The sequence below is a fragment of the Nothobranchius furzeri genome, chromosome 6 (genome assembly GCF_043380555.1).
Source record: "Nothobranchius furzeri strain GRZ-AD chromosome 6, NfurGRZ-RIMD1, whole genome shotgun sequence".
Classification (NCBI taxonomy): domain Eukaryota; kingdom Metazoa; phylum Chordata; class Actinopteri; order Cyprinodontiformes; family Nothobranchiidae; genus Nothobranchius; species Nothobranchius furzeri.
In genome coordinates, this window is record NC_091746.1 from 38,231,326 (window position 1) to 38,249,483 (window position 18,158).

The 18,158-nt window shown below is 43.0% G+C and overlaps 1 protein-coding gene across 1 annotated transcript; it reads left to right on the plus strand.

The window, feature by feature from the left end:
* Positions 1-3,385: 3,385 nt before the first annotated feature.
* Positions 3,386-12,036, plus strand: LOC139070297 (uncharacterized). The gene is made up of 5 exons (XM_070552208.1): positions 3,386-3,579; positions 4,167-4,277; positions 7,413-7,479; positions 7,734-7,905; positions 11,579-12,036. The coding sequence occupies exons 1-5, from the start codon at positions 3,511-3,513 to the stop codon at positions 11,910-11,912; spliced, it is 753 nt and encodes a 250-aa protein (XP_070408309.1). The 5' UTR covers positions 3,386-3,510; the 3' UTR covers positions 11,913-12,036.
* The last annotated feature ends 6,122 nt before the right edge of the window (positions 12,037-18,158 follow it).

Sequence of the window (18,158 nt, forward strand, 5' to 3'; positions counted from 1 at the left end):
ATGACACGAAATGAAACATCACTTGCACCATAGTAATTTTAGGAGTTTTATGGTGGAAAGTTAAATATTTATTTTTAATGACTGGCATTTTAGATTTGTCATGTAGGACCACGTTTTCGTTTTTCATCTTTGTACATTCATGCTAGCATTAGCATCTGAACTGGAGGCTCTTTAGTGAGATATTTCATTAATAACTATTAATGTGCATCAGTGCCACTGCTGGGCTCTCTATCAGGCGTACCGTGGTTGGCGGACATTCTGCCAAACTCAAGTTCGTCTGCATGCGTTGGGGTAATTCTTTCTATTATTTCTCCATCAAAATAAACCGTCAAATACGGGAACTATCCGGTCAACACAAGCCCTGCTTTTAACTGTTTTGTTTTCTTGTGAAAATAGATCAAATTAAACTTGATTAACACCAGAGCCAGGCGTACAGTGCAGTGCACCTGGCTCTGGGTTTAATCAAGTTTAGTTGTTTCTCTTTGCAACAATCTTCACAAGAAGGCAAAACAGTTAAATGGCAGGTTACAGATATTTCCATTTGACTGTTTATTTTGACGGATAAACTCAAGGATGTTGGTTGTTTTGAAAGAATTACCCCGACACACACTGATGCGCATGGATGAGCTGACATTTTAATTGGTAACGCACATCGCGGAGGTAACTAAATCAAGAAAAGATTCCCATCAGAACATCAGAGCTTTATACTGGACACTGTGTTCAGCGCGGCTCGGAGCGCCCACGGCGGACAGTGAGCTGATGATCTGTAGAGGGGTTCGCAGCGCAGCGCAGAACCACGGTGCATGCGATAAGATTTCCTCCCACTGAAGCGGTCTGGAAACCCGGTCTCTCTGAGGGATGTGTCACTTGGAAAAATGTTCTTTTTATGAAATTATGAAACTTTGGCTGAACAGCGCTTGTTCCCGTCTCTAATATGGAGACGCATGACGCATCCAGTCTGAGGCAGAATAGCCTCTTCAGCAGCTCAGAAAGCACCTGTAGAGACATTTGATTACGCACAAAGTTTATGTGGAGCAGAAGCGGTCGGGCCACGGCAGGTGAAATGTTCCTAGCCTACATGAAGTGAAACTGTCTAATTGTAACATTAATGTGTTACTGGACATGCTGGTCTGGTTGGTTAGACCAGTGTTTGAAGTGGAAAACACACACACACACACACACACCAATTAAAATAATGCTGATAGCGTGGACTAGAAGCCAGGTGATGGTTTACGTATTTAAATGATGATCAGGCTGCTGTAAAATGTAATCTCCATCCACATCCAGACAGAATTATCCTCTATTCTTTCTCTAGTTGCTCTGCTCTTGTCTGGGCTGACGTAGCTGATGGTGCGCGCGGCACGCCTAACTAGCGGCTGATGCACATTTTACGCATTTGGAGAGGTGGGCTGGATGCTTTGCTTTTACTGGAAGATGGTCCACTTAACGCACGGGTGTAGACTAAATATTAATGACAAATGAATGAAAATTAAATTGTGAGTTTTTACTTCATATTTTATAAATAAAAATGACGGGGGAAAACATTTATGACATCTTTTTAAACGAAATTTTCTAGCGCGACCTGCCTGCTTCACTTAAGTCACTGCTTATTAAGGTCCGTCCAAAATTACCGTGGGAAATGGGTAATAATGGCTCTTTGATGGGAACAGGTTGCCGACCCCTGGTATAAGATCTGAGCTGGTAAAACAAAAATCCTCATCAGCAGGCTTTTTTGAAATTGGGGGGGACACAGCCGCATATCACAAATTTTGCCAGGGACATGTCCCCGGCGTCCCCGGTTAAAATGACGCCTATGATTCTATGTAAAGATTGTCTGCGTAAACCTGAACAGGTCCAACCCAGTCTTACTGTGAGACCGGGTTGACGAGTCACGCTTGTGAGCAATCATAGCTGAAGAGGATGTGAGATTCTGGGCTTCTCCTCAGATGGCTCATGGATGTGTCGCCACATTGGAGACAGGAACAAGCACTATTCAGCCAAAGTTTCATAATCAGGGAACATTTTCTAAGTGACGGTAAGTGTCGGTAAATGAGGGAAAAACAAATTGATCGGATCCTGCATGTCTTTTAACACATTGGTCAGGATTGACGCACTTTATTTTCATTTAGTTGGTTAAAAAAAGTCGGGCTCGGGTCAGGCCAGAGACTCCTGAAAACCTTTTCGGGCCGGGTCAGGCTGGGGCTCCACCCCCTCGGGCCGGGCCGAACACGGGCTCAGATTTTAGGCCCATGCAGGGCTCTACCGCGCAGCAGACAGAAGCCGCGATCAGAGATGCGCGGAGCTGCGGGGAGGGGTGGACGGGTGGAAAACATCGGTCTCCCGAGAGCTCCACAAGCCGATAGTCAGAACCCAGCTCCACCAACAAGTTATATTTCAACCCATTTTCTAAAGTACAGCATTATGTTAAATGCACTGGGTTTTACCCTATTACATTTAAATTTCATGGTTAAACAGTACATGTTAAAATCTAAGCTCAGCTCGGCAGTGACCTAAAATACATAAATATAATTTTACTTACCGAAAAAAGTGAAGTGGAGACTCCTTGGACGCTCTATTAGTGCAATTAATGCCACAGCAAGTCATTTTGTCCAACAGTGGCACAAATAATATCCAAAACAGAATACAAAAACACAGAGACTCAAAATCCCAGAACAGTTTCCAGGCCAGACCGAGGCTCTACTGAGGCCTTTCCACGGAGCTAGCTCTGTGGTCACGTGGGTCTGATGCTCATTAATTATACAGAATTTTAGGCTTTTAATACACTTAAACAGAAGAGTGAGAAAAAAATTCACCCCCCTCAGAGTTGTCATGAGTGTAAACTAGATAATTTAAACCAAAAACATGTTTTGGTACCAGGCTGTAAACATGTTTTTTTCTGCTGTGAAATTGGTATTTTTAACATGGGAGTCAATGAGGATTTGCTCGCTTCTGACACCAGCCCCCAGCGGATGAGGGTGGAACTGCAATTTTTGGTACTTCCGGGTTGGCCTCAATTTTTGAGCCGCATTGTGGGGGCTTGGTACCAACGCTTTTTATGCCGACTTCGGACTGGTCCATAATAGCAGTAAGCTATTAGTGGCCCTATTCTGGGACGTAATTTTGGGGGGGGACGGGTGGGACATGTCCCCCCCACTTTTTCAAAAGGCAGTTTCGGTCCCCTTCACTTTTTTCCGTCCAAAAACAATGTTACGCTCCATTAAATGGATTTGATTGAGCACTAGGACCGAAACGGAAACCGGTTTCCTATTAGACCCACCCAAAAGCTAATCTATTGGCTCTGCTGATACTTGCTAACGTATTATTGGCTGTTGCTGCTGTCACTCCAAGTTGTAAACAGAACGTGCTCACGTTGTTTTGCTAGTTTGGAGCCGCTAGGGAACACCGGTACTGAGTCACATCGTCAACTAGACGCTGTGTAATATCAGAGCTCAGCTCAGCTTCCATTACACAACATTTGAATAAGTGTTCATTTGTGAGTGTTTGGTAGTTATGCACAGCCAGGCGGCAGCATGTCAAGAAACGAAAGTGGATATAAGAGACTCCTTTCAAAGTCAAAACGTAAGTTGGAACATGTGACACCCCTGCATTAAGCTCAGACTCACCTCCTCCTTCACAAACATACTCAAAACTAACTTTTACAAACTAATCTCCTCCACATAACTGACTCCTCAGACACAATTTATTCGTATTATTATAATTATTATGTTTTTATTATTACTATTATCATCATAATTATTATTACTAGTAGTAGTAGTAGTAGAAGTGTAACTTCAAAACTTTTATCATTTAACTTTATTGTAAACTTATCTATTGTAATGCATATTTTCACATTAAAAAGCTCTGAAAAATGAACAGTATCATCGTCAACAGATTTTTTTAAGCTTAATGTCAAAGATGTACACTTTTCATTAGATTTATCTTATTTTTTCCATTTATTTTTTGTGTGTTGAAATGCAACAACTGTTTAAACACTTTTAAGGGAAAAAACATATGTAATATGTTTTTATACACTCAAATTGGTAATGAATAATTTACACATTATATTAATAATAATTGTGAATCATACTAGAACCATCCTGTAAATATTTCTGTTTGTTCCATTCCAAAATCTCCCACTGTTTATAGTTCATGCATCTTTTTTTCAGGTGACCGACAGAGATGCAGGAGGAGAGACCGGTGAAGGTACAGCAGGAGAGGCTGTAGGAGATGGAGGACGAGAGCCTGGAGGAGATGGAGCAGAGGCTGGAGGCTCACAGGTGAGGTTGAAATAATGAAGATACGATAGACATAAAATTGATCATTGTGACAAATGTTAGGGTGATGATCATGTGTAAAACATTAGTTCAGCATGTCCTCTAACACAGCAAATGAACAAACGGCCAGATCTCAGGAGGGACCGTTTATGTATAAATACTTTTTATACTTTTGACTAGGCCTGGGAAAGTAACAAATTTTGCTGGATGATATTTTGTCCAAAAAAATTGTTGATGATAAACAATATCATTGTCAACATTATCTAGACCAAAATAACCACTAATATAATGTTAATATATCATAATAATGCAAGTACACCCTTTAAAATGCAACAAATAAACCTTCATTTAACATTGAAATGTCCAGAACCAGAACTTCTAAATGAATAAAAATAACAAACAAAAATTAAATAAAAAAAAGAATCTCACTCCCTGTTAGAAAATGTTGCACCAAAAACAATAAAAAAAGACCCAAAACAATAAATACAATGGCCTATCCATTGTCAACAGCCAAAACTGCACTTCAATAATGATAATAAATATTAATGATAATAGAGTTGTACATTTTTTAACTTTGATATATATATATATATATATATATATATATATATATATATATATATATATATATATATATATATATATATATATATATTGAGGATGGAAAAATTATTGAGATGGGCATGTGACGTGTCAAAGGGTCTTTACATAACACCCCCACCCCAAATCCGCACAAGCCTGGTGTGTCCCCCCCACTTCTGAAATCAAAATTTCGTCCCTGGCCCTATTACAGTTTTTTCTATTGCTAAAACTCAAAAAGCAAAAATGAGGCACAGTTTTCACAACCTCTACTTCTGTTCCCAATCGCTTGACTCAGTTTATCACTACTTAAGATTTCCTTATCATATTTGAACTCTGATTTTCCTCCTTTAAACTCTGATGTCAATTTCACATTACCTTGCTGTCAAAACACAACACACAATTTTCAGGTTTACAAACACTTCTCACTTAAATTCTCAAAGCTTCGATCAACAACACACAAATATTCAAATCTCTAAACTGTCGGGTCTGGCGATCAATTTGCAATCAGGGACTGCAGCATAAAAGTAAGTTTCCACAAGGCTACCCAGGTGTATGTTTCAGGACCACCCACGGTTTTCCATTTTATACCTTCCACCTTATTCCCCCTTCCTCAATCCCACTGGGGAGTTTTTATCAGCCTGGAGGTGGAAGGTGTACGAAAGGAATCCACAGAGCAAGGTCCCACTGCTTCAAGCCATGGAGGAGGCTTGTAGAGATGTGGCCTTTGAGGCCTATCAGGGCTTCATGAGGCACTCGAGGCGGTACTTCCAGCGCTATTTGGACCAGGAGGACATCGCCTGTGATGTTGATGAGGCCCTCTGGCCAGACAGAGACAGGAGGCATGATGCCCATGATTATGCTTGAATGGGAGAGGGGGTGGGGGGTTAACTGTAAAAATAAAATGTTTTGTTTCAAAATTTGTGTGATGTCTAATGTTTGTCTTAGGCCCTGTCCACACGTAGCCAGGGATCTGCCAAAACGTAGATATTTTTCTACGTTTTGGCCTGTCATCCACACAAAAATGGAGTTTTTTCACACGAAAATGGATCTTTTTAAAAACTCTGGCCAAAGTGAAGATCTGCATTTTCTCCGTTTTGGGTGTCTGCGTGTGGACAGACAAAACCGGAGTTTTAAGGTCCGCAACGTCACTTTCCGTGACAGAAAAAATGCTGACATCACGTGTGCGACCTGTGTTTACACTAGCCGACAGCATGGAAGCCCTCAGAGCTGCGCTCGCTTTATCAATTGTCCAAGCGCTTTTTGCTTGTTTGTTTTTGCAAGCGGAATTACTGCTCCTTGCAGAAGACCACAGACGAAGGACGAGGTTAAGAACGGGGGAAGTACTGCTGCCTACAGGTCTGACATGTCCGGCATGTCCTTTACAACGTATTTATCCGGGTACGTGTGGACAGAGTTTTTTTTTAAACGAGGTGGTGTGGATGCAAGTTTTTGGAGGGGCGGATATTCGTTTAAAAAAAACCCGGCTATGTGTGGACTAGGCCTCAGAGAAAAGTGGGCACTGTCATACATTCAGTGTGTAATTCATTGTGTTCCATTTAGACAATTGTGTTTTCAGTTTTGCTCTTCAGTGTTCTTTCCATGCTTGGTAGTGTTCACCCAAAGGCTACTTGTGTTTTAGCAATGAATGGTATGTATGTGTCATGTGAAAATGTGGCTGTGTTTACCAATGAAAACACGTGTTCCATTTTGGGAACATGTTAAGATGCGTGATGGCAGGGTTTTGTTGCAAAGGGAAGCCACGGTTTAGGAATTTGTGTGTTATGTTTGGGGTTTTGTGTGTGTGCAGTTTTGAAAGAAATGTACAGTTTTGCAAAACGTGTTTTAGCAATAGAAAAAAACTAACATTTGGACTGTCTCATTTTTCTAACCAAACCGTATTCGCTCTGGTCCTGCATTTTGTAAAAATAATAAAAAGATGGCAGCGTGATTGTGTCCGAATCACTTGCAAGCGGGGACCAACTGATATGAATGGATGTACAAGATTCCAGCCAGAACTTCCTCTGGAGGAAACTGATGACACAGTGGAAGAGAAACGTCAAAGATTACAGAGCACTCACAGCAAGTATGGCATTAACAGACAGGATAGGCCCTAAGTGACTGATTTGATGAACACCACATTTAGCCTTCAGCGCAAACATATAAACAGGATCCCTGCTCCCTCCTTAACTGATCTGCAAACCAGCTGGCCATACCTGTTTACACAACGTGGAATTTTTTCTCACTTTGAGTTGCTGACTGATGTTGCCATCCTCCGTGCCTTGGAACTGTCAATTGAGGAGTTTGTTAATGCCATTGTGGAGTACTTCCGCACTAAAGTCAAGACTGCTAATGTCCAGACAATCCTGGCACAAGAAGAAACTGATGATCTAACATTCCTTGTTGTCCAGCTTTTGATGGCTCACCTCAAGGAGTCCCCTGATGGGCTGATTCTGACTACTGATGTAGGCTTATTGCACATAAATATTATGAGCTTCGTCCATTTTTGTATGTATATGCATACTGTCTTGCTAATGTACACTTGTCCATGTTTTACAGGAGTTTGCAACGGCAGCGGATGTCGAAACCAGCCTAAGTTTGCCAGCCAGCCCTCGTCTGATTTTGAGTGAGTTCAGAACTGATTACTGTAGCACTATTCACATGTTTCGCTTAAAGTTGTTTAATATGTATATATGTAAAAAGAATATAAACACTTGTAAAAAAGGAGATCCAAAGGTACTTGCCTAACATTGTTAAAAAGCCTTTACTAGAATAGAATTGTCTTGCTGACCTTAAATGAAGTTCTGATGTTTTAAAATATTGTGTGGATAAAAATTTGAGAGAAAATGTAACAAAAACGTTCATCTTTGTCCACCACAGGTGGCAATGAGCAAAAACTGAGTGGATGGATGGTCAGTGCTGAAGACCATGTCATCTTTGAGGGGGTCCTGCCAACATTTTCAACAGGGCTTGCAGCGGTGTTTGCCACATTTTACATCTTCAACCTGCAATATCAAGATGAGGCAGCAAAGACTTTGGAGTTTGTGCAACGGTAAAATGATCCTGTGAAATTATTTATTTTGAAAACACGGCGCTGTAGAAAAAAACAGCAATGCCAAGATTTCAAAACTATCAATCTGGTCATAATCAAAAGTTGGCAAATTTGTTGATGGGGTTTCAATATATTTAAAGGGATGTTCCACCCCTAAGTGAAATTTGGTCTATTTCCATATTCCCCACAGTTTAATAAGTAAGAAAAAAGCAGTTAGTAACCAACGCAGTAATTCTCCTGATCTGGAAGCAGTCCATTTGCTTTAGCTTAGCATAAACAATGGAAGTGAATAGCAAAAGTTAGCATTTTGTGTGCAAATGTGATTAAAATTACTCAATAATGATACAAATTATTCTTGGTGACCTCAATAATCATTTTGACTGCAAATAAAAACTAGGAAATAACACAAAGGACTTGCAGGAGCCAATTTAGACTTGGGACTACTTTTCGACAAAGCACCACTGTAACCACTGCTGAATGGCGCATGGATATAACACAGCGGTCAAAAATTACGTGTGATTTGCACAGTATTTTTTTTTCGTAGTTTATTATACAGGTGTAATACAAGAAAAAGCCTTACTTTTGTAGCAAAGGGATGTGAAAACGAGCCAAAGACATACAGCTGCAGCGTATTTCACGTTATTCCCACAGATGTTTGTTTACAGAAGCCGGAGGTTTTTTGGACCGCTGTGTTATATCCATACGCCATGCAGCGGCAGGTTACAGTGGTGCTTTGTCGTAATGTAGTTCCAAGTCTAAATCGGCTCCTGCAAATCCTTCGTGTTACTTTTTACTTTATATTTTCCGTCGACACGATTATTGAGCTCACCAAGAACAATTTGCATTGACTATTTTTAATCACTTTTGCACACAAAATGCTAGTATCTGTCATTCACTGTTGATGCTAAGCTAAAAAGCAGACGTACTGCTGCCAGATCAGGAGAATTTCTGTGCTGGTTACTAAATGCTTTTTCTCACTTTTCTAACTGTGGGGAAAATGGAAGTAGACCAAACTTCACTTAGGGGTGGAATATCCCTTTTAAAAGCATTATAATTTCTCCAAAATATAGTACATTCAGAAAATATTCAGAGAACATCACTTTTCTCTCATTTTGTTATATTTCAGCCTTATACCAAAATAGTCTAAATTCCACACACAACACCATAATGATATTTGAATATATTTTTATTTATTAAAATAAAGATCACTCAGAAATATCGTGTACATTAATATTCACAGCCTTTGCCATCAAGTTCTAAATGTTGTCTTGTTACATCCTGTTTCCACTGATCCTCCTTCAGATGTTTCTGAAGTTTAAAGCCATACTTTGCCAATTTTTCATATTTTTAAATCATTTTCTTGACCCAGTATGTGCTAAAATGACCCTTTACAGGTTTAATGAAATGCCACTCAGACTCCCATTGCCCTCTGTGGCCAAAATACCGCACTTGCAACTTTAGAGTGTTGGGCCACTCCCCGCTGGACTTAGAAAAAGGAGCTGACATACCTGGCGCTGCAGTCTGCTTCCAGCTTCTTGCATGTTTTAGATCATGAACACAGCTGATTTGTTTTATTTAGTGATGAATCACTCCTGTAGACACTAATGAAAATACATTTCAGCTGTTAGATTAAGGTGTTAAAATAAAAATACGAACGCACAGCGAGGAGATAAGTTTTACGTTTGGTTTCACTAACGGACACTAGGGGGTGCTAAAACAAGCCTAAACTCCCAAGTGTTCCTTCAACGGGAGTCATCCTGTGGTAAATTCAGTTGGTTGTGTCACACCCTGTCCTGTCTCCCCTTATGGTTTAGTCGTGTATCTCTGTTAATTGCTCCCACCTGCCTCTCATTTTCCAATCACCCAAGTTCCCAACCTCTTGTATTTAAACCCCTTCAGTTCTTTGTCTCGTGTTGGATCATTGTTTCTGTCAGACGCGGGCCGGTGAGTGAAGCTGAGGCAGGATCCACACGCGGGTGCAAAGGCAGGCAGGCAGACAAGCAGGAATGGTTTAAAGGCTTTAATACGAAACACAGTGATTGGAAAATGAGAGGCAGGTGGGAGCAATTAACAGAGACACATGACTAAACCATAAGGGGAGACAGGACAGGGTGTGACAGATTGGGCATGACGATCCTTGACAGTACATGTCAGAGCATAAAACAATCAAAAACTCAAAGAAATACGGCCATGTTTGCCGTTACTGGGTTGGTAGCAGGTGCTTTGATTATTAAAGCGGTTAGAAACGCTTATAAATACTTTTACGGAGACGCAGAAAAAGAGGATTTATCCTCTTTAGAACAACCGGAGTCTGATTTTAATAGCCTTGGACCTGGAAAATCAACACGTCTTTATCTTGATCCACTGATTTCCAGTGTTGGGAGTAACGCGGTACAAAAGTAATTAATTACTGTAATGCATTGCTTTTTGCTGTAATGTGGTAATGTAAGGCATTACAGGGAAAGAAAATGGTAATATTTACTCAGTACAATTGTCAGTAACGCAGTAATTACAATGCATTTTTAAACCCAGAATCAAGATGTGGGTTTCTTAAAAATTAAAATTGCGGAAAGCCCAAAATAAAGATCCGGTATCTACATATATTACGTCATTTATGGACTCAGCTTTGTGAGAGGACGCAGCGGTAATGGCTCAAATACTCCAGCTGCGTCCTGCGCGCGGCTGCTGTTATATTCACAAAATCGCTCCACCAAAACAAAGTCATTCACTTGCGATCGTTCATATTCTCTGTACTTTCTGTACATTTCTGACGTGCTTTGCTTCAGCTGAGTTCATAATCTGTGCCCTTGCTCGGTGATTTCGACTCATTGCTGCGGGAGCGCAGCGCATATTAAGCTTTTTTTTTTTTTTGCGTTCGGTAGATCCCTTTGGCTGATTAGAAATCTAGGAAACTGTTTTTCTGGAAGACGGTGAAAACATGCAGCATGCAGGAAGGTTAGAGAGAGAAAGGGCCGGAAATTATTCAAATAAAGTTAAGAAAACAAAACAAAGAGCTTGAAAAGAAAAAAGTAGGTAGATTTATCCCCAATACACATTTTTACCAGTGAAAAGCAAAAATATATAAGCATTTCATATTTATACATGTGATAGAATCAGATCACCCCAGAAGTCAGTCCCACATCCAGGGCTGTATCAAGGCATTTGGGGACCATAGCAAAATAGGCTTGGAGTCCCCACCACCTCACTCCCTGCTCAGTTAATCTAAGATGGCAGCGTGCTGAGAGTACAGATTGTTGTTGCTTTTATTTAATAAACAATCATTTTAAAGCACTGAGCGTCACATTACCAGATTCATATTGAAGTTGTTTTGGTGAAAGTAACTTAAAGTAATGCCAAAGTAGTGTAATGCCTTACATTTTAAAATCAGTAATATTGTAATGTAATCAATTACATTAAAATGAGGGTAACAAGTAATAAATAATGCATTACAGTTTTGAAGTAACTTGCCCAACACTGCTGATTTCCCTCTTTCCTGTTCACTCTTTCTTGACATTTTTTAATCACAATTGCCAATTTTTGCTCATTTTAAATATGTATTTTAAACATTTTCTAAATGCTTTTTTATATTTTTACATTTTGTGCCTTTGAGAAGCGCCTCATGATTTTTATCTTGAGAGGCGCTATAGAAATGATAATTTCTTCTTCTTTACAGAGACATCGACCCATCGGTTACAGACGATGAAGGGACGAATCGTCTCTCTCTGAAAGCTGACAGAACTGATGTTGAACATTCTTACGGAGAAACAGAAGACAGTTTATCCACTTTGCGAAAACCAGAATATGAAAGCAGCGATGGTTTTGGCCTGGAGATAGCAACTAGTCTACTCAGAGACGTCGAACAATCGGTTTTCCATAAAGAGGATTCTGGATCCCAAACAAGTCTCTCTGTGGCCCATGAAGACGCAGAACCACTGACTGAAAAATCTTTCTTTTTCTTTTCTTTTTTTTTTATTTTATTTTATTTACCGTGTCCTGTCTGGCTGTGAAGCAAACAGAATTGATGTCTGAATGCTGGTAACAAGCCTTACAGATTTACTCTCAGGTGGAGCATCTTTCTGATTTTTCGTCAGATGAAGTAACTACGTCAGATTTGGATGTGTTTGACTCAATGGGGGGAGGACGCTGGTCTGTCTCTGACTACAGAGAGGGATATTTGGGAGAATCAGGCTGGTCTTTCCACAATTATGGAGTAGAACTTTGGGGAGAATGATGAAATATCACTTTCTTTAGAAGAAAAGGAGGAAATGTCTCCTACTGATGAAGAATTAGAGGAAATAGACAGTGACACATCTGTTTTTTAGAGGAAGAACTGATTCAGGGCGACACATGTGCGCTCCAGAGGGCCCTCAGTCGACGCGCAGGTGCAGTCATAGAGATCGGGGTAGGCCGGTGGTGGTGCGGGGGGCGTTCGGCCACCCCGTCGGGGGTGACTCGCCGGCTCGGCTGGGGGTCACGGGCGCCGGCTGTAGTGGAGTGGGGTCGGTGATGTTGTCGGCCCCCCCTTTCGGCAGGTGGCGTCCCCGCCGCAAGGTACTGGGCTTCGGCTGGAGTCTCAGCGCCACCATCAACTCCCCCTTCGGCAGGTGGTGTTCCCACTCCAGGGTGCGGAGTCTCAAGCCTGATTCATGCTTCTCCGTCAGCTCCGCAAGGGACAGACGCGCACGGATTGATGGAAGCGTTTTGCCCTCATACTTCTCCGTCTCCTGGAGAGTGTTGCAAAGCAATTGCCCGGCAGGACAACAGAGGGCGTAGCGCTGTTCTGTGGTATCCTGTCACGTATCCGGTCCAAGATAGTGCGTTTATACTGTGTTTTCTTGTATATAAGAGACTTTTTAACACAGACAAATTTGTCTCTCATCCTCCTCCACCTCTTCATGCGCTCACCACCTCTAAACCCACGTTTCCTGTCATTTCCGTCCACAAATAAAATGCTTGCTGCGTATCTTTTCACTCCTCCAGTCACGGGGGAATTAAACGTTCATGTTTTAGAGTTAAGTCGCGATGTATTCTTCAAGCTTTTCTGTGTCTGCCGCTAGTTATCCTTGGCTCTGTTTATGCTTTTGAGGGCGCAATGGCAGCGGTGTAGACAACGGCGGCGTCCTGACCAATCACAAGCTTGCGTTGTCCGTCTCGACTGACGGATGTTTAGAAAAGAGAGCTCGACTCCGTCCGTCCTTGCGGAGCTCTCCGGCATGCCCGCAAGGACGTTGCGTGTCTCCGCACTGACGCAGACGGAGAAGCATGAATCAGGCTTCAGGTGCAGTGCCACTGCAACTGTCAACCTCCCTCCCCTAGGGCAGGTGGGTTTCCCACCCCTGGGTGAAATAATCCTGCTGCAGAGACGACACAGACTCTGTGGGTGTCATTGACCTTGGAGGTATTGGACAGACTGGTCACCCTGGCGGCGCCGTTGTAGTTAACAACACCCAAAGAGGGAATGACATGCAGCAACAGGCCACGCGTGCATGGCTCAGTCTACTCGAAAGGCACATCCTCAGACTGAGCAGCAACGACAGGCCATGTACGACCTGAAGGTCGCATTATGCTCAGCTCCGTGCCTGGCGCTTCCTGATTGTGACAAAGAGTTCCACCTTGAGGTCGTGTTCTCATCTAACTGCTTCAGTGTCGGTCTTTATCAAGTATATGATTGTGACAGGCGTGTCGTAGCATATGCTAGTAAGCTCTTGTCCGGTCCTGAGTTTAAATACTCTTGACTGTGAAAAGCTTTGCTTTCCACCATGTGGGTAGTTAAACACTTTTCCAGCTACATTGGTGGACAGAAAATCATCGTCATTGAAACACAACATCGGCCAGTGACCTTCTTTCCGCTTCCGGTCGGTAACAAGATGGCGCCTGTGCTTGGCTTAGCCGCAGTCACCGGCCACTTTTTCAAACTTTTCTCCACTAACCTCCTCTTTTCCACCTTGCTCCTGTCTGCGATACTCTTCAGTAGTGTCCCTGCTACCATCTCCTATGATCGCCAGACTCTTTTGTCCTTCCGTTTGTTCACGATCGCCCACGATATTCTGGTCTGATTGAACTCTGCCTGAGTGGTAATTCTTTTCTTAGCCAGCCCCGGGGTTCTGGTCGTGGTGGAGGCCTAGCTGTTGTTTTCAGAGACCATCTTCCATGTAGCTCTACAACCTCTGGTCACTTTGCTTCCTTTGAACTGCAGCTGATTAAAGTCGGGTGTAAGGACCCGTTCTACTGTGCTGTGGTCTATCATCCACCTGGTCCAAACAGTTCTTTCCTTCAGGAGTTTAGTAACTTTCTATCCTCCACTGTGAAGCTGTCCAGACTGGTGATTGTTGGTGACTTTAACATCCACGTTGATGATCCCTCCCATCACTTTGCCATGAATTTCTCCAGCATTATGGACTCCTTCAGCTTTACCCATCATGTTTCTGGCCCCACACACACCAGGGGGCACACTCTGGACCTTGTTTTTACTTCTGATCACCATTGCATTTTCTTTAACTTGTCAGTTTCTGCGTCCCCACCTCCTGCTCGCTGTATGGTTAGTTCTCATTTTCTTAATGAAAGCACAGCTAGAAATGTTTCTGCTGCTTTTGATCCACCCTGTTCTTCTGATAACGACCCAGATTCCTTACCTTCTCAGTCTAACGATCACTGCCTCTCCATTCTGGACAATATCTGTCTTGTCAGAACCAGATCAGTTCCTGCAGTGTACCCTACTCCCTGGTTTCATGACAGCCTGAAGCGCCAATGCAGAAAAACTGAGCGTTTGTGGAAGAAAACCCATCTCCACGTCCATCTGCTGCACCTAAAAGATCTCCTGACATCCTTTAACTCTGCAGTCAGAGATGCAAGGGTTTCCTATTTTTCCAACCTGATGTCCCAGAGCAAAGGGAACCCCAAGGTGCTGTTTAACACCATCAGCAGCATCGTCTCTCCTGCCTCTCCTACAGCCTCCATCCACTCTGTTGCAGACTGTGAGAACTTTCTGTCTTTCTTTGTGAACAAAGTCAATAAGGTTAGATCTAGCATCTCTCCTTCAGCCTTATCGCTGCCTCTCCCGACTCCAACCAGACCCATCATCCTAGATAGCTTTGTTCCTGTTTCTTTGCCAGAGTTAACCAAACTAGTTAACTCTATGAAGACCTCTGCATGCCCCCTTGACATCTTACCCTCATCTTTGTTTAAAAGTGCTTTTCAGTCCATTAGTCCCAGCGTGCTCTCTATAATTAATGCTTCTCTGGTCTCTGGTCAGGTTCCTGCTTACTTTAAGAACGCTGTAATCCACCCGCTTCTTAAAAAACCGAGTCTTGGCGCCTCTCTCCTTAGCAGCTTCAGACCCATCTCTAAACTTCCGTCCATCTCCAAGATCTTGGAAAAGGTTGTGGCTAAACAACTCACAGCTGCTCTTGATGAACATAACATCTATGATTGCTTACAGTCAGGTTTTCATAGAGCTCATTCTACTGAAACAGCTCTTCTTAGGGTCTCTAATGACCTTCTGACTCAGTGATGCAGGGGACTGTTCTGTTCTGGTCCTGCTGGACCTGACTGCAGCCTTTGACACTGTTGACCATCACCTGCTACTGGAGAGGCTGAGAGACTGGGCAGTTCTATCAGGATCTGCTCTGGAGTGGTTCTCCTCTAATCTTTCTGAGTGTTCCTTTTCTGTGGCCGTCTCCAAGTTTAGGTCCTCCACCACCTCCCTTACCTTCTTGGAAAATTAACGGGTTCTTAACCTCTAACCGGAAGCCCGTTAAACATCAAGACCTCTTCATGGCTTGTGATAACCCTAGCGACATCACATGACATGCAGATCTATTGGCGTGAAGTCAAAGGTCTTTCTCGTGCACCCGGAACTGATAAGGATCTGATTGCAGACTCTCTTGCCAAACAAGGTGCAGCTGTTGGTACCCCATGGTCCTTTAACCCCTTGTGGCTCCCTGACAGTGTGTCTTCTCGGTCAAACCCACCCCGTGTGTGTGTCGTGACTTGAGCTCAGGCCGTTAACGCGTCCACCCCTCGACCGTCCGATGGCTTTGAGTCTGTTCTTCCTGTCTTTTCTGAAAACAACCTTGTCAGTCTTCAGTCCCAGGATTCTGATATTAGCAGGATGATCCTGTACCTTTCTGATCCGACAGCTCATCTGCCTTCTCCTGTCAAGCTTGACTCCGTTCCTGAGCTATGGGCTCTCTTTCCTGTTCGTGTCATTCCCTCTCTAGGTGTTGTTAACTACAACGGCGCTGTCAGAGTGATCAGTCGATCCACAGCCTCCAAGGTCAGTGACACCCACAGAGTCTGTGTCGTCTCTGCAGCAAGATTGCTTCACTCGGGGGTGGGAAAACCACCTAAAGCTTGGTTTATGCTTGACACATTCACTTTCCGCTTGGTAATTCGGCTCGCGGATGGAACACGCTTCACAACTTGCAGCGTTTATAGGTTCATGCGGCTTGTCTCTGCTGTGAGCTAATATTCTCCCAAACTGTAGGGGGCAGCATAGAGCTCTACGGCATGCATCCAACACTACACCATAGTAGAAGTAAAAATTACTGTTGTTTACAACATGTCATTCCAGCATGTTTTAACAGCGTCCTCGTCTTTTCCGACAGTGCGAGCTATTTCTCTCCAAGAATTATTAACAACATGTTGATCACGGTGATCTTTGAGAGCTGAATCATACAAATGTCTGTATTTATGAACCTCTGCCATACTAGTTCTTGCCAGTCCGCCATGTTTTTCCGCGTCCGACCGTCCGCATGGTTAGAAAATTTCCTAGGTGCGCGGTGCGGAAATTTTGGCCCATGCGGAGGCGCTGTGGAGGGGCGTGGTTGTTAAAATGACGCAACCTCGCGGATGCGTCAAGCATAAACCAACATTAACCTAGGGGAGTTTACAGTGGCACTGCACCTGAGACTCCGCACACTGGAGTGGGAACACCACCTGCCGAAGGGGGAGTTGATGGTGGCGCCGAGACTCCAGCTGAAGCCCAGTACCTTGCGGTGGGGATGCCACCTGCCGAAGGGGGGAGGGCTGACAACATCACTGACCCTACTCCTACAGCTGGTGCTAGTGACCTCTAGACCTGACGTTGGTGACTCGCCTACCACAGGGGGAAGGTTGAATGCCACCCTGTACCACACTGGCTGACCCTGATCTCTGACTGCACCTGCACGTTGTAACGAGCAATAAACCATTACGCTACAGCGTCGACCGAGGGCCCTCCAGAGAACACACCTGCGCCAGACACGTTCTGAGACATTGCATTCACCCGCAAACAAACACTTCATATTAGATTCATCCAAACACAGGGTTGCTTTTTTAATACCAAAGTCTTTTTAATATCAAAGTCTTTTATAAATTGTCATGTTTTATAATTGTTTAGTAATAAATTTCTTAACCTTCTTAAACTTGACTCTTTCTTGAAATAAATACAGAGTGGGTGTACATTGAACACTGAACAGGCAAAGATCTTTAGATCTTCTGAATTTACAAATAATCTTTGCTATTAAATTAAATCTTTAAAAATAAATATTATAATCTTTTGATTAAACATAGACCAAGCAAGTTGGTGTATGAATTTATATCTATTATATTTATATATCCATATATAATCTCATTCGTCAATTTGTTTGATCTTAGGAATTAAAATATAAGCTGATAGCAACAGCCTTTAATTCCTATGTTTAGGTCATTAACCCTACAGTAACATTGAATCATCTCTGGTTTCGGTGTTTAACTGGCTTATGCAACATGTGGTGATCTCTCCTCACATCAGCATGGAGCCATAAAAACTCTTCCAGACAGAACATCACTTTATTTAGAAGTAGGGAATATAAGAACATATATGGAGTAAACTAAGGAAAGATGGGCAAAGCGGGCAGATCTAAAGGCTCCTTATACTAAATAATAATGGGCCATTCCCATCTGTACCGGGTCGGCCCGGGCCGGGTAGCCCCAGTCGGCCCCAGCCTGGCCCGGTTGATTCCACACATCCTTGTCTTAAGCCCATGTGGGCTGATTCTACCCACCAATCAGAGGCTTGCTCTAATGGAAGGTGTGAATTTGCTGTCAGCAGTGGGTGTGTTGGCCCTGGTCGGCCTGAAGCAGACCCCCTCGAGAAGAGGGCTGAGAATGAGGCTTGGTTGGCCCGGAAAAATACCAGGCCACCCAGATATGTAAACAACCTACGCTACCCGGCCCGGGCCGACCCGGTACAGATGGGAATGGCCCATAAATGGCCCAGCAACTCCGGACCC